Source organism: Astatotilapia calliptera, chromosome 18 (genome assembly GCF_900246225.1).
Source record: "Astatotilapia calliptera chromosome 18, fAstCal1.2, whole genome shotgun sequence".
Lineage (NCBI taxonomy): Eukaryota > Metazoa > Chordata > Actinopteri > Cichliformes > Cichlidae > Astatotilapia > Astatotilapia calliptera.
In genome coordinates, this window is record NC_039319.1 from 8,027,114 (window position 1) to 8,043,482 (window position 16,369).

Sequence of the window (16,369 nt, forward strand, 5' to 3'; positions counted from 1 at the left end):
TATGTTGGCATTGCAAGTACCGAAGCATCTGTATCAAAATAATAATAATGGATTGGATTTATATAGTGCTTTTCAAGGCACCCAAAGCACTTTACAATGCCACTATTCATTCACACACTGGTGGACGCAGCTACGGTTGTAGCCACAGCTGCCCTGGGGCAGACTGACAGAAGCGAGGCTGCCATATCGCACCATCGGCCCCTCTGGCCAACACCAGTAGGCAAGCAAGGTAAGGTGTCTTGCCCAAGGACACAACGACCAGGACAGAGAGCCCAGGGATCGAACCGGCGACCTTCCGGTTACAGATGCGATTCCCAACCCCCTGAGCCACGGTCGCCCCGTAAATAAACCGTATGTTTCACTATAATGTATTACAGAGTTCTTTATCCACTAATCAAAGACAAAACCTGAAACAAAATTTAAGAAAAGGAACAAGAAACAGCTCAATATGCATCATAAAGAAAGTTTTTTAAAACCTTCTGAACAGCTGAGCTATTTTGAACTTTAAAATTACATCTAAATGTTAAAAAAACAACTACAACTTTACAATAAAACAAAAGAATGGCACAATCTTTGCTCTATTGTATTTACAAGCATACAATTCTGGTAGCATGGTTGTAGCATACATGGTATAACTATGCTATAATTGTACTGCTTAGAGACAATCAAGAAAGAATGGAAAAGCCTTGTTGCTTCGATCACTTTCCAGAGGTGTTAAATCCTGTCTAGCTGCACTTTAAATATGTGTTTTTGTGTTTGAAACTTGTATAAATCCACGACTGAATTGCTCGGTCCTTATCCATATTTGATTTCAAAGTACTTCAAACAACATACATATCCACCAGTGTTGCTTGGTGGAGTTTTTTTTTATAGTGTACTATAACACCTACCAATCCAACAATCAGTACAAGACATATAGCCTTATATTCTTTTTCTTTTGACATTTAAAGATGAGGAAAATCAAAACTTCAACCCATTCACAATCTAATTTTTTATGAGGAAACAACAACCTTTTACCAACATTAGAAAATCTATTTACATGGGCACAAGAATTTAAGTTAAAGTAAACAATGACATTTAATGCAGGAAACAAAAATCAATCAATAAATAACTTAATCAATATTAAATGAAACCATGTCCAGCTTTGGACAAAACACCTACCAAGCTGGGAACAGACAGACAAAGACATTTTGAAATAATTCACAGGATTATTTTGATGGGAAAACACAAGACCGATATAAAATAGGTTGATATTATAGAGCGATTGACCAAGAGTTGCTGCTGTGCTCTTCTCAAACTAAACACTTGGTTCATTTCTCACAGGAAATTTCCAACCCCACAATGAGCTCACTTCAAAAAAAGAAAACTCTGAGTTCACATCCAGTTCCCAACTGATATCTGACCTTCTCGCTCACATGTCACAGCAACAGCAGCCTGTTGTAAAGTTGTATCCCAGTATAGGGGACCGATCACATTACTGCTCCAGACGCCTCCATAACATCTTATTTTGGCCCCCGAGTGACTGTGTGGCAATGCTGTGCAACTTTTGTTTTGCAGGGTAAGAAGGAAGCGTGGATGTGTAAAGATGTGGTTCTGGAGAAGGCAAAATCCTGACAAGTATCAAGTTTAAGGGTTTCTCGGTAATATGTAGGTGACTTCAGAGAAATCAAAATCTGTTAGACTCCTTCATTTTATAATTTATGCTCTTCTCTGTTTACAAAACACAGATTGCTGAAAAGCTGTCCATGACTACTTCTGTACTCTGTACTTCTGTATTTTCACATGTGCGATCAATAAATGCCATAACCTTTGGCATAATCTGTTCTCAAATCCACAAACATTCAGCGTTTTCACAGCCTGTGGGAATTCGTAGAGCTGCATGTATCTGTCAGTCTGTGATTTCACTAACATACTTCCTCTGGTGGAAAGCCCCTTGTACAGATGTCAGCTTGTCTTTCCTTGGAAACGCCTGCAGGTTGTCAACAAAACAAGCAGCACAAGCATCAAAGCTGGCACTGCCAGAGAGCGGCTTAGGCTGCTGACGGTCCTAAAGTGAGCGTGGAGAGGAGAGGGATTTTCTATAAATATTCAGAGGTGCAAAATAGACTCCCTGAGTGAACTAGGGCTTTGCTTTCCACACAGTGTCTTCCCATCATACACCTTGTGATGTTTTTACAAAGCGTTTCATGAAGAGTGCATTTACAAGATAAGGCATCCACAGGAGCATCTACCTGTTGAAATATAAAGTGCTAAATGAGAGTAGCTAAACCACACTTTTTAGTATCATAATCTTAATTTAAAAAATTTTGCATAGTTTAAATCTCATATCACAACTGTTTGATCCAACCAATAAGAAGTCTCAAGGTGAATCACCTCATCTATCAATCTCTGTCACTTTTCTTAGCTAAGAGCTAAATTGCATGGATCTTCCAAGCTAATCTAGACAGTTAAAGGTATTCAAGTGGGTTAAGAAAGTCTTCCTAAAGCCTCTTCCTCTTCAACAGGCCTTACCTGTGCCAGAGGGCTGCACATGGTTCACATGGTAACTAGAGATCCATGGGTTTCGAAACATGTTTAGGGAGAAGAACAGAAGGATAGCCTACGCCTATACTCCCCTCTGGTCACAGTGGTGGTAACGGTGGTGGACAGCAGGAGTGGCAGCAGTGAAGATGAAGGTTGCTACCAGCAAGCCGAAAAGGAGGGATGGAGGTGGTGACACGACCTCGCACGCACACACATATATACACACACGGACACGCAGAGCAGAGTGACTGGCCACAAAGCAAGCTACAGCCTGGACAGACTGGCAGTCGTGCAATGCCGGTGTGTATGTCGGTGTGTGTTCGTGCACGCAAGCGAGCCGAGAGAAAGAGGGAGAGACAGCACAGCAGGGTGCTAAAGCAGCTCAGAACCCTAATCAGATTACAGGCAGAAATTAGCCTTGATGATGAAAACTCTGGAACAGGATTGGAGGAGGATGCCAGGAGGACTGCAGGTGGTGGTGTGGGGCCCAGGACTACTGGAAGTCAGATGGTAGCTTAACACTGGCATAGTAAGGGCATGCTTCAGCCAACATTGCCAAGTGCCATCAAACTTCTATAAACTGAAGCCAAACACTGCATTAATATTATGATTAGGCTCTTAGGCTACATTCACACTGCAGGTCTTAATGCTCAGTTCTGATTTTTTGATCAAATTCGATTTTTTGTCTGCTTGTTCACACTACAAATAAAATGCGACAGCAAACGTGCTCTTGTGTGACCCCTCAAAGCGGCCCGCATGCGCAAAAGAAGACGTCACACACAACGCGCTCTGTTTTAAGTTATAGAGTTATTTTGTTATTTATATATGGCCTAATAATTATCCTTATTGCTGTTTTAGAGAGGAGCGGTGCTTCAAAGGATAGTTGGAAATGTCTGTCAGAATCTGCAGATTATACAGTACACATAAAATGTTCACATTTCTCCAACTTTGTCTTCCCAACAGTTTCACTAACATCTACACGGGATGGCCAGGAATCTTCTCCGGCGCTGATAATTGGTGTCTGTCTTGTGTCAGTGACGTAAAAGACGGATTTAAAGCGACATGACCGTTCAAACAGCAGTCGCTTTCTAAAACATCAGATGTATCAGATTCAGTACCACATACCAAAGTGACCCAGATCACCTGCAGTGTGGCTGTGAAACTTTTAGTCATTTTAGTATTTATTATTTATTAGTATTTTAGTTTAGTATTACAGTTTACAAGAAAATAAAATTCAGTGTATTCCCAAAGCAATGATTCACTCTAGTTGCAAGGCTATCAGTTTCACCCTGAAGTCAGTAAGGCTTTCATATACAGGGATGTGGCTGATAAGAAATGGCCTTAAATTTGGTTTCCTTCTCATCATACTCCATCAAAACTGTGCTATAAGATCATTGCTTTTTGCTTCAGCACCTGCTTCATGTTCATTGTTTGCTGCTAAAAATATGCCAGCGAGTCAGGCATATATGATAATCACATAGTGCTGGTGCAGAGGCAGTTTTATTGAAGAAATGGCAGAAGCCACTTCTGTCAGTCATTACATCAGTGAGACGAGTGAGGACAACGCAGCACCCTGGAGGTCACAGTGAGATTTCAGAGAGTCATGGCATAATCTCCTCCAGCAGTGCAACAGCTGGCCACCTTTAGTGATATAACACATGGAAATATATATTGGGAGAATGTATGAAAAGCTCTCTGTTTTTAAGAACTTAAACTCTGAAATATCCATCCATCCATTTTCTCCCACTCTTGTTTTTGCCCTTGTATATGTAATGTTTTCAGCAGAAAGTTTGGATCACAAATACATTAGGTAGCGTAGCTTACTGCTAAAATTATATATGGCAATTAAAAAATTTATAGTTCAAAGTACATTAAAAGTACAAGGTAAATAAAAACACCTCAAAATTCAGAATTAGTCATGTGAGATTTCTTAGCTGTTTGTGGGCCACAGTTTCAATCATTCTCTGCTATTTGTGACAATAAATGCTTATATGTGATGCAATGTACGAGGCATAAAAAGCCCTAAAATCACAATGTGTAGAGCACCTGGAGCAAGGATGTATGCAGCCTGTAGTGTTTCCTGTAGATAACAGAGGATGAAGTTGTTTTTAACGATCGGTGACCTGATTTAAAAACAAAATCTTGTTACACAGTTTTGGAATCACTTGCTTACTCACTCGTCTTCTCTGCGTGATGCGTTTTCTCACCCTTTCACACACAAACTACCCCCACCTCCTCCAGTCTGCCTCTGCACCCTGTAGACGCCCCTAATAAGGCAACATGTGTTGTGAGTGGCTGCCTCGGAGAGAGGTCACCCCGTCAGGCAGCCTGCCTGTGTTTATCAAGGGACCATCTCCACGCCTTCTCCCCGCTGCTCTATCTTGTTTTCCTTGCCATTCCTTCTTTTCCTTCCCCAGATTTGCCATCCGTGCATCTGCCTCACACACTCCTCTTGTCTCTCCCACTCATTCCCAACAACTCCTTCTCATTCTCCATGTCTTTCTCTCTCTTCTACTCTTTATTGCATTCATTTTATTTCACTTTGTCTTATCGGTTTCTCCACCACTTCCAGTAGCAACAAACACAAGACATCCTCTTTCACTCATTCTCTGTCTCATTGGTTGCATACAAATTTATCATTTCAAAATCTGCCAGACGTCATTCATAAGGCTTTTCTTAGAAGTAAACCACAGTGGCAGGGGATGTAATACTTCAAGCTTTCCAAGTAATAAAGATGGACTACGGGTGGATGAGCTGATGACAAGATGGGAACTCGTGTCAGACATCACGACCAGCGCTCAGGTTTAAGATCTGATTTGCAATCCTCTTCTATCATTCAGAATTTACAGTAACCCAATAAAGAAGTGTCTCCTTAATTTTATATGAGGATATCATTTAAAAGGTCAGCTGTAAATATCTCACTTATGCAATTTTTGTACAATTTTTAGTGCATTTGTACAATAAATGAGCTTTCTTAATGCACAATATCAGCAAATCTAAATTTTAAATTAAAAAAAGTACTTCACTTTTGAAATTAGGATATCCTGCCAAAACATTATCTGTAAATAAATCATAGCAACAAAACTCTGATGTTAACAGGCCGTCAGCGACATTAAAGGGATGGATGTGCACATTCAGACCACTTGGTGGTCTCACGGTCTGTTAGGTGGAAGACACAATGTGAAACTTTGCTCTACAATTTCATCACTTTTCAGCACAGGATGTACAAACGCTGTCATGCAACCTTCAATAAAACTCAACACCCAGAACATCATGTAAACACCACTTAACAAATCCCTGCATGACTCAGCATCAAAGCATCTCTCTGCTAATCACGCTTGACCTGAGAAGCCCAAGCTGGATATAAAGAGTTTTAGCTAAGTTTGGAGGTATTCCTACAGACAGCAACACCATAGGATAGTTTGTTTGAATCTGTTTTGACAGCCTTAGCTTTACTGGGCTTAAAACTTTCTGTGATGATACTTATGGGGGGCTTGTGTCGAGTACAACGTTGTGCTTTTGCATTCCGAGTTAAAGACAATATTTCAACTCACAAAAACAAGCACTTAATTCCCGTGCATACCATTCCTGCTGCACTGCATCACAATCTGCAGCCACTTTAGTGAGTTAAAGAAAAATAATTTCCATGAAGTCATTTGGTGAGTTTAAACTGCTATGTGTCAACATTATAAAGAAAAAAATGATTAAATGATTCCAAATATTAACCATAATGACACAATAAAAAAATCATTATACACACTGATTAACTAAACAGAGAAATCATTCCCCAAATTTCCTTTACACTCTATATATTTTGTTGTCGTCATAGTGGATCATCTGCCTCAATCTCACCTGACCCTTAGCATCCTCTTCTACATGTCATCCTTCACTGCAACCGTGAATCTGGTCTTTTCCTCCTGTCGGGCAGCTCCGTCTTCAGCATCTTTTGTCTAGTGTCTCCACTTTTCCTCCTCTGCCAATGTCTAAACCATCTCAACCTTCACTCTCTAACTTTGTCTCCAAACTACTGAACCTGAGCTGTCCCTCTGACATACTCATTTCTACCACTGACCCTCCTGGTCCCTCTTACTATCTTCAGCTGTGCCACCTTCTTCTCCTTCTCAAGCTCCGATATTGCCTGTGCCTCCGTCTCCAAACCAGACATTGTAGCAGGTCTCACTATCACTATTGAAACTTTCCCTTTCGCCATTGCTGCTATCCTTTCATCCTTGACACTCGTCTCTGAGGGATGAGACATTTGTCTCTGTCCACTCCTCTTCCTTACCTCTCTTGTGTACTGTCTGTTGCTTTGGTTGATTTGACCCTGGAGTTAATTTTGCCAAAAAGTGATGAACAACAAACAACTATCAGCAACCAGCAGCTAAAACTGATCCAGGGTTACAAACTTGATTCTTTTTAAATTAAATCCTCTGGCCCTGCCTCACAGTCCACCAGTATATATGTTAGGTTAATGGTTGGTACTAAATTATCTTCATGTCCAGGGTGCATCTAGTCAAATATGAGCTGGAATGGGCTACAACTTCCCTGTGACCCAAGAACAATACCTGAGAAAAAAATGGATGGATGGTTCATAAATCTGTACTTTTTATTCACAAGATTTTATTTTTAATCTGGATTTAAAAGATAATTACATAGAAACAGCAGTCAGCCTCCTCCAGCTTGGTCCCTGTGTGACTCTTTTCTAAACCAGACATTTAAATTTAAACGTTAAGACGCTCTCTTTTTTTCCTCTATGTTTCTTCACAACGTCGTTGTGATGTCACACTGCAGATGGGTTACTTTGCTCAGCATTGTTTTTCAGGTTCTCTAATACTCTGTACAGCATATGAATCTCTGCTCCCGCTAACTACTCACATCTTGTTTTAGTCCACATGAATAAATTAATTCTGTCATTTTCTTTTCCCAGAACTTTTCCCAGAGTAGTAAAAAAACAAGATTACAGCACATCTGGTGCTTACTGTAGAACAGCAAAAAGCTTTTGTTTCATTGCAGAAAAATGTTGATTATATCTACATGCTACTTTGCACTTCCAGCAGCAGCAGACAATATGCTCAAAGTTGGCCTGCCTAATAAAGGTTGGCCTGCCTAATAAAGGTTGGCCTGCCTTTATTAGGAGAATTTCTTCCTTTTTGATTAGCTATTGTGCACTAAATCACATAGAGATACATGTGCTTATGTAGACACATGTACACACACGTACAAGATGCACACACAGGTCAAATGAGAAGCAGAGTGAGCACTGCTGGAACTTTCATGCTTCCTCCTTCCTTAAACATTTACTCTGGCATTCCCTCTTTAGATTCACATCTGTGTTCCTCTCTGCTGAGTTGCATCAGCTCTGCCTGACGCTCAACACAGAAATCTGCCCGCTCTGCTCTTATATGGATATTGATGAGCACAGAGGTCGATGCAGAGGAGAGACACTAGAGTTCATCAACTCTCAGAGCAGTAGAGAGGGAGGAAAACAAAACAGAGATGGAGACCGAGAGAGAATCAGTAACAGAGGAGGAGGACGATTTCTCGCGAGAAATGATTACTTAATGATTTGGCTATCCTTTCTTTAGGGGTACATTGTCCGTTGTCTTCACATTATGCAACATTACGAGGTAGCTTAAGGCAACTCATGAGCAGACAAAGGAGAAACATCAGTTCAAATAGATACAGTGCATAGTTACTTTTGTACTTTGCATTAATGCAGATCCATTTCTGCAGCTTCTCTACTGTTTGCCGAATAAAGAGCAGACAACTGAGCTGAGACAGACTCCATGATCAGCCACTGCTCTTATTAAAGCCCATGTTACACTACTGGAGATTCAGACTGACTATAATCAACGTGATTGCAGACAATAAAATGACCAAAACAAAGGCGACAAACCCTCAGTTATGAGTTGTAAAACATTATGAAGCAAGAACACGATATCAGTAAGAGAGGATATCCTTAATATGGACACCTTAGGCACACAGTTCTGGCACTGAAGTCCCCAGCTCTATGGTGTACAACCTTTATGTTTACAAATGACAGCCAATCAGAAGAAAGTTATCTTAAATGGAGGGGGAAAGGAGCTGAAAGGGCTTGTTTCAGAGTGTTGAAGAAACAAGAGACTGCACTGGGGTCGAATAAGAGATAAAAATAGGATTATTTATAACTATGAATCACACAAAACTACTTTAGAAGGGGCCAAGAATAAAAATACAGAGCTGAAAAGGAGCACAATAATTCCCTTTTCACTCATAATCACATGCTAAAAATCGGTCAGAGATTATCCATGGCACTTGAGTATCTACAGAGATCTTGTGTTAAAGAACTCCTTTATTAATTTCCATGCATTGGCCAACTTCAGAGGTTTCTATCACCCTTAACCTAAACATTAATCATACAATTAGAGTAAAGCCAGACTATTAGAAGACCCAGAATGGATAGCTGCCTAACACAGTGCGGACAGCAGACAGCACAATCACAAATCATGCTGAGCTGAGGAGACAGGGGTCAGGAAAGTTTCTCATTCAGGCTGCAGAAGAGTGATGAAAGGATTTTAAAGAAGTAGAAATGGCTCTAATTAGCCTAGACTACAGCTAAGATTAATGCACACCAGAGAAATCCTTTCCCTTTGATAAAGTTATGAGAAGTTATGCTTAAAAGCATGGAAATCTGTTGTTAAAGTCAGTCAACCTGCAATTCTTGTATAGCACTTCCCTACTCTCCCAGAACACTCACAGCGCTTTATACAGCATGTCTCATTTACCCAATCACACGAGCCCTTCTTATGCAGAATGGCTTTCTATCTACCATTCACACACCGATGGATACATCAGAGAGCAAGTGTATCGGCAGATATATGTCCTGTCGGATAATATCTGCATGTTAACAAATATTTATCTGGTGTGTTATTTTGACTCAGTGTTCAAAAGAAAAATAATTTTTTAGAAACATGAAATTTTTGCTTCCTTGAAAGAAACAAATCAATCTTCTAATTTGAATATTTGTTTTCTAGAGATGAAACACACTATAAACCCTTGCTGTTCTTCAAAGTAGATCAAACATGTATCCAATAAAACAGAACAAAGTATGTATGTATGCATGTATTGCTAACTGGGTAAATGCCTACACATAAGCTCGTAACACTTGGAGGTTTGAGCCAATCTCAATTCTCATTTGTGGATGAACAGAGTCCAGTGGCACAGGGTCAAGCCTGGGGCCGGCCAGTAAACCTGTCTGTTCACTTTGATGAGTGCAGCAGGTGCAGAGCACCAAACAACTGGTGTATGGCATCACATGCTCCCCCCACCACCCCTCACAGAGGCACACATGCTATAAAAACAAAACTGTGGAGAAATGATGCCGGCCGATGCCGGAACAACACACTGGCCCAGCACATACTCATCAGATCAGCTGCACTTGCATACCACCATGCAGCTATAATCTGGGGCTTGGAATGCTAATACCCATGTGGTTACTTGAGACATAAGTGCAAAACTAACAAGAAGCAGACTCGGCTATGAAGAAAATGTAAGCTAGACACCATCTGAAGACTGTTCAGTTTTGTGTTTTGGAGGTAAAGTTTGCCTCCATTCATGGGCATATGACAGAAAAGGAGGGACAATGAAGGATGTCTTCCAATCATAAAGAGAACATTTAAACTATAGGACTGTTGTTAAAGTCAGTGAACCTGCAAACACAACCACCTACAGGAGTAACAGTCATCTATGAGTGTTTTGTACCACTCTGAAACTATAAATAAAGATTCCTCTAAAAATATAATCAAATCAAAGTCTTAGAAACATTATACAGATGGTCATTGAGCTAAAGAGGTCTTATTACAAAGCATTTCGCCTACAAATATCTGTTCAGCATTTTAAAAATGACATCCAATTTGACGGCGCATCATTTGGTGATTGCGCACAATGCCAAGTTTACTTAATCAAACAAGCAGAAAGTTACCGGTATCTTTAAGCATTGTTGCCCTCTATATGTTTATGCTAAATGACTGACGTTTCATAAAAATAAAGGAATTTGCAATCATGTAATCTGTTTATATGTGATGTGCTGACTTAGAATTTAGGATAGCAGACATAAGATTAAACCAGCAGAGATAAAATCATACTTGCAACTCACGTTAGCTCCAATAAAAAGGAATCGAGAAAAGTGGTTCACAGGTGAAGTCCATCTATCCTGGAAGGAGAGATATCAAACCGCCACACAATGATGCTGAGGAGGCAGGAGGTGCAGGTGTGAGCAGGTAAACCCAAACAGAGAGCCTAAGTCATCTACCGTGAAGCAGGTCCAACCTCAGCAGCTGACAAATATATCCCGGTGCTTTCCCTCTAGCTCTGCGGTTCTGAGATAAATAAATCAGTCCTGGAACAGCCAAGCAAAGAAAGGGAAGGAGGGAGAGGGAGAAAGAAGGAGAGGGAGTGGGGTATGCAGGAGATGGGTGAAGGACAGAGGGAAAAGAACTGAGGGGAAAAGAGGGGTGAAGCTGAGAAAAGGTACACAGGCTAGGTGTCTGGATACTCCTATAGTTAGTGATTCTTCAAACTATTCCAAAAGTGAAGATAGGTGGTTCCTGAAATGTCCATTCTGCAAATCAGGTTTGTATCACCGGTCTAATAGAGTTTAAACTGAGGGTCAGAGGCGACACCGCGCTACTTCCAAAGAGTTTAGGGAGTGCGGGCCAAAATTGTTGCAGTAACCTTATCCCACAGCTACCATGTATGGGCTGAAGAGAGCAGCCTCAATTGAGGGGCATCTGCCATAAATAGCCAGGCAGCGTCGGGCTCCCAGAGCAGGAGGATCGAATCAGCTGTTACAACTACAATCCAGCAGCACTGCGTGATCCAGGCTGCGCAGGAACGCCTGCTCTATGACACCAGGGTCATACACAGCGCACTGTTTCACTTGCATTCATTTCAACCAGCCACCTGACCAGTTTGTTCAAAGAAACTAGGATTGCATCAAACGCTGGGATGATGCTGCATTTCATGTTAGGACATTTAAATTCATCTCTGGAGCTTGAGGGGCACAACTGTCACTACATATGCAGCCTCATTGTGCAGAATTTCACATAAATTTGACAGATTATCAACATGATCCATGTCAAACTGCTTACACAGGACAGCTGTGAGATGCTCAAAACAGGAACTCTTGAGCCGACTGTTTACAAAAGCTCACATGTATGACACAGTTTAAAAAGTTGCAGTTTTCATGTCCAAAACAGACAAAAAAAAACCAAATGCATATCACTACTTTAACTTCATCTGCTACTACAAGGACTCCTTGCCATGTTTTAAACAAAGTGAATCAAACAGTAAAATACAAACGCAAATGCAGTAAAGCAATTATGGGCTTTTTAAGATGTTTGATAACAGCAGGGACATTAAACTGTATTAAATAAGTCCCAACGCTGTATTTTCTATATAAAAAAAGATCAGCACATCCAGGTGATTAACTTGTGGCTACCGATATGTGTCTTTGGGTACTGTGGTGAAAGAGAAGCAGGTCAATTTAGGGTTTTGCTCCTTGTTACAGTCGGTTTTGTGTTTAATTGCTGTTTGTCTCCATCTTGTGGTGTTGCATTGTAACTGCAGGACGGGTCACCAATTCAAACATTTTACAGAATAAAGATTAAAGATAAAGAAATCACTTTATGTAGTTATGTTCATAATTTATCTCCTTACAACACATTGGAAAAATGTTATTTTTCTGTTCTGACCTTTTTCTGTCATTTTTTTTTGCCACATTTATGTAGTTTTATCTATGAGTAACAGTCAGATGCGTAATCAATATACTTCAGTAATTTCAGTCAACAATGTTGCTGCCTTACACATCTGTTTTGGGTATATCTACACATTCATGACTTTTACTCTCATTTTTTTCCTATATAAAATGCATCTTTGGGGTTAAATACACACACAAGTAGGATTAATGTGCATTCAATAAAGGCAATGACCACTTACCTAACAGAAATCTATCCATTTGTCTGTTATTTTGTGGCCTTGGTAAACCAAAACATATTTTCCAGTTGAGAAAATGACCCTAAAATTAAAAAAAACTGGTTAAGAAATAATTTTATTACAATTGTGTTCATGGGAAGCTTTTTGCATGCAGAAAAATCCTGTTTACAGTCAGGAATACAAGTTTATGTGGACAGGCTGAAGGGTGGCAGAAAATGAGGGCAACTGTCACTGTGGCATTAATGGACTTACTTATTCCACATCCAGCACAGGCAAGCAGGCTTGACAGGTGTACAGTAATGACAGATATGTAGGCAACTTACTGAGAACTGGACTGACTCAGAGGCTGAGGCAGCTGTGATGGAGGGACAGCTGGAGATGGATGGCAGGGAGGTCTGCAGAACAAAGCCAGACTGTTTCATTCAAAGAATCCCAAGTACACAAAAAGACAAAAGAGAAGTGATGCTTTCCTTGATACAATGGGGAAGTGTATGAAGATTTGGAATAACCTTGCTGTTTGCATTATTTGGTGATTAAGTGAGAGTTACAGACAAAAAGAATTCTAATTACAACCATTACAAATCTCCAGCATTTACCAACAGTTTGTACATCACCTGACTGGACAGCAGTAATCTCAAACTGGTAGCTTTGGATCCAATGTGAACAGCATTCAGGGGAAATTTCAGATCATCCTTCTTTGCAGATATCCTTCATCTCAGCTGTATTCAGTGTAAATGCACATCTTAACGTCATTCTATTGGATTAAGGTTTTGGACGCTTCAAAAGACAGATTATCTTTATTTGAAGCCATTCTGAATTAGATTTGCTTCAATATTCAGGTTCATTGTCCATGCTGTCAATCCATACAAGACACAGAAGCTATATGTTTGTGTGTGTGTGTGTGTGTGTGTATACTCTATATATACTATATATATATAGTATATATAGAGTATATATTAGTGACCTATTGTTTTTCTAGGCTCTTAATAATAAAGGTAGAGATAGCACTGCACAGTAGCAGTCAAAATATTTTAGCTACTGAATTAGCATCATATAACTATATAAGGAAACACTATTCTAGCAGTACAGACTTTATAATTTAATTAAGTAGCAGTGTATTAGCCCCTAATGTACAACAATCAACAGTTTCGTTTAACTGAAGGCGTGCAGGTGTAATTTTTTTTATATATTTACCTGAGCTAGCTCTTATCAAGGTTACAGGCGGCCATTTTGAAAGTTCAACACTGGGAAAAGTACCACCTCAGTCTTTGAGACAACTTTCAGTTAAAAACGAGCACCAGAGAAAATGTTCAGAGTCATAGTAAGAAACAAAGGTAAGACCACGACAAACCTTTTCTCAAAAAAGTCCAAAATTCCAGTTTAAATGTCCAGAGAAAGCTAACTAAACTTTAATTAGCTTTCTGTAAATAACACTAACTATGGCATTTTACCATTAAAGACTGGGAACTCTTGAAAGTGTGAAACAGGACTGAAATAAAACCTTTTACTGGTTTATTAATTATGGCCACATCCAGAGTAAAGTATATAAAAAATACTATACAGCTATACTGTGTAAGTAACCATTATACTGGCTAATATAGTGGAGGTCACCCTCCTGGTGTCAAAACACTTTCATCTGCCAGTGTTTTTAATGTCGCAGCTGATCCTTGTAATTTAGCTTGCACTCCAAATATGGTAACTGTCAGAAGCTGCATGTAGCTTAAGAAACAACGCTGCAGTGCCTTTGTACGCTGTGCCCATGAACAAAAAACACCCACAGCGTAATGAAAAGACAGCCTACCTATATTGGGATCAATAAAGTATCATATAAGAGGAAGCAGTAATCTGACTTTTCACTCTCATCTTAGAAAAAAAAGATGGCACACAGAGGAAATTGAAGAGGATGGATGCCCTCCAAGTCTCCCAGAGAGCATGCTGGGAGGTTTTTACAAGGTTCAGCTCAAGTATTGTCTTTGCCAACGCTTTGATCCAGCAAGTGGAGCTCAGTGTGACAGTCTGGCACGGTAATTGGGCTGAAATTGCCAGCACACAAGTGAACATGTGTGAAAACACTCGCATATTTGTGCTTATACACGTATGCTTGCTTTCCATTGCCTTAGCATTGCTCAAAGAATAAAAGTCAGCTCTTTGAAAATGAAACATTTCCATAATAATGACTTACCCACTCGAGGAGCCCAGTTACTTGTGCTGATTTTCTCTCGTTTTCCATATTGCGGGACAGTGTCAGCAGCTGAGATCAGATGCCTCATGTGCAAGCTCTAAAACAATGTATACAAAGCCTGTATGGCAGCATCACCAACACACAATTTTCATTTTCTCAGATCACTTTTAGGATGTATAATTTAGCTCCAGAGATGAACCTGTAAAGGGGCCACCAATGTAAAAACTTTTTCCAAAAACCAACATGATATCAGAGTAATGGTAACTGTAACTGGTTCTGCTTTTATATACATAACTGGTTTCGTTTGTAATATAAAAGACTTTATCATATATTGTATTTCATACATATGCACCCCTTATTATCTTTGCTCATGTCCTGGCGCATATGTGATATAAGTGCACATTTCTAAAAAAAAAATAAAAAAATAAAAATTGCATACATACAGACAACAGCAACTGTCACAAACACCATTTTCATGCAAAGAGTTTATTTATGAATCAGACTGCAGTATCATACAACAGTAGCACAATCATATGACTATGGATTATGCTCATATTTATAGATACAAAGATAAAGGCATGTCTTAAAAGAAAAAAAATGAATGAGTTCTCTTTTGATTTACTCTAAAAATAGCTTTTAAATACTTGGCATAGTTTTGTAAATTAAATTGTGAAACATAATGTTTTGCCCACTGGTTTTACTATTGGAGTACCAAATGCAAATATACTTTATGAAAAACATTTTTTTTTCCTCCTCTCTCTTGCATTTCATGCAAGGAAGAAAAAAAAAGATGTCAGTGAGTACAAAAAGCACTTAAATCTCATATGAAAATAGAAAATATTACAAGTGTGCATAATTACTTCATGTTGCACATAACCTGCAGTACAAAAAGTCAAACGACACTATGTTCAAGTGTACCTGACATGCCAATTATTGGGGGAGGGGGGCGTATGTACTGAAATAGCTATTTAAATGTCGTCAGGGGCAGTTTATACACCAGACTAAGGCGAGGCCCTTTAGTCTTCAGAATGAATTGAAAATGAGATGTGTTAGTAATTATGGGCGTGCCAGCTTGTCCTCCCTGTGATGCTGACTATGAGCTTGTCTTGAAGCACTGACCCTCCTCTCGTACTTATAATAAATTATGCTTTTTGTATTGTTTGAAGTTCACAGTTTTGGACTCAATGTTCCTACAGATAAACAGCATGAAGAGCAGAAACTATCCGCAATGCTACTGTACCTCTCCAGCCAGAGGGATGGCAGAACAGTAAGTTGTTGGTACAAACCTAAGGTATGAAACAGTGCTTAGTACGTTAATATTTGGCATTTCCTGGAGTGTAATGTAATGCACACATCATAAGGCGACATGATTATTTCGGATTTACATGAAATGTTTGAAATACCAAGACAAAGGTCTGAGTTGATAAAAATGCTACAACTGCAAAATGCTACATAACAGTAAGTTGATGGTTAAACAGTGATGGATTCCTACAGATCTCTTAAATATGTTACACCAGTGAAACAGTCCTTTTATGAAAACAAAGAAAACCCACGTACCTGCAAACTTGTTTTAATCCAAAAGGCAATTTTTTCAATCATCGTTTAGCTTTAGACTCATAATTTAAAATTTATTTTAAAGAAACATTATGCAGATATGTGGTTTTTAGCCTAAAATTGCATCCTACTTTGTAT

The 16,369-nt window shown here is 39.5% G+C and overlaps 1 protein-coding gene across 12 annotated transcripts in view; it reads right to left on the reverse strand.

The window, feature by feature from the left end:
- The window catches only part of svilb (supervillin b), a 46,620-nt gene extending 43,747 nt beyond the window's left edge, over nucleotides 1–2,873 (reverse strand). For 7 of the 12 annotated variants that reach the window (XM_026150604.1, XM_026150605.1, XM_026150607.1 and 4 more), the window contains exon 1: nucleotides 2,512–2,873. In XM_026150604.1, the coding sequence (XP_026006389.1) occupies nucleotides 2,512–2,572 (61 nt within the window). In that variant the 5' untranslated portion in view covers nucleotides 2,573–2,873. The remainder of the gene's footprint in view (nucleotides 1–2,511) is intronic. The other 5 variants (XM_026150613.1, XM_026150612.1, XM_026150611.1 and 2 more) reach the window with 1 other exon arrangement.
- Nucleotides 2,874–16,369: the final 13,496 nt, after the last annotated feature.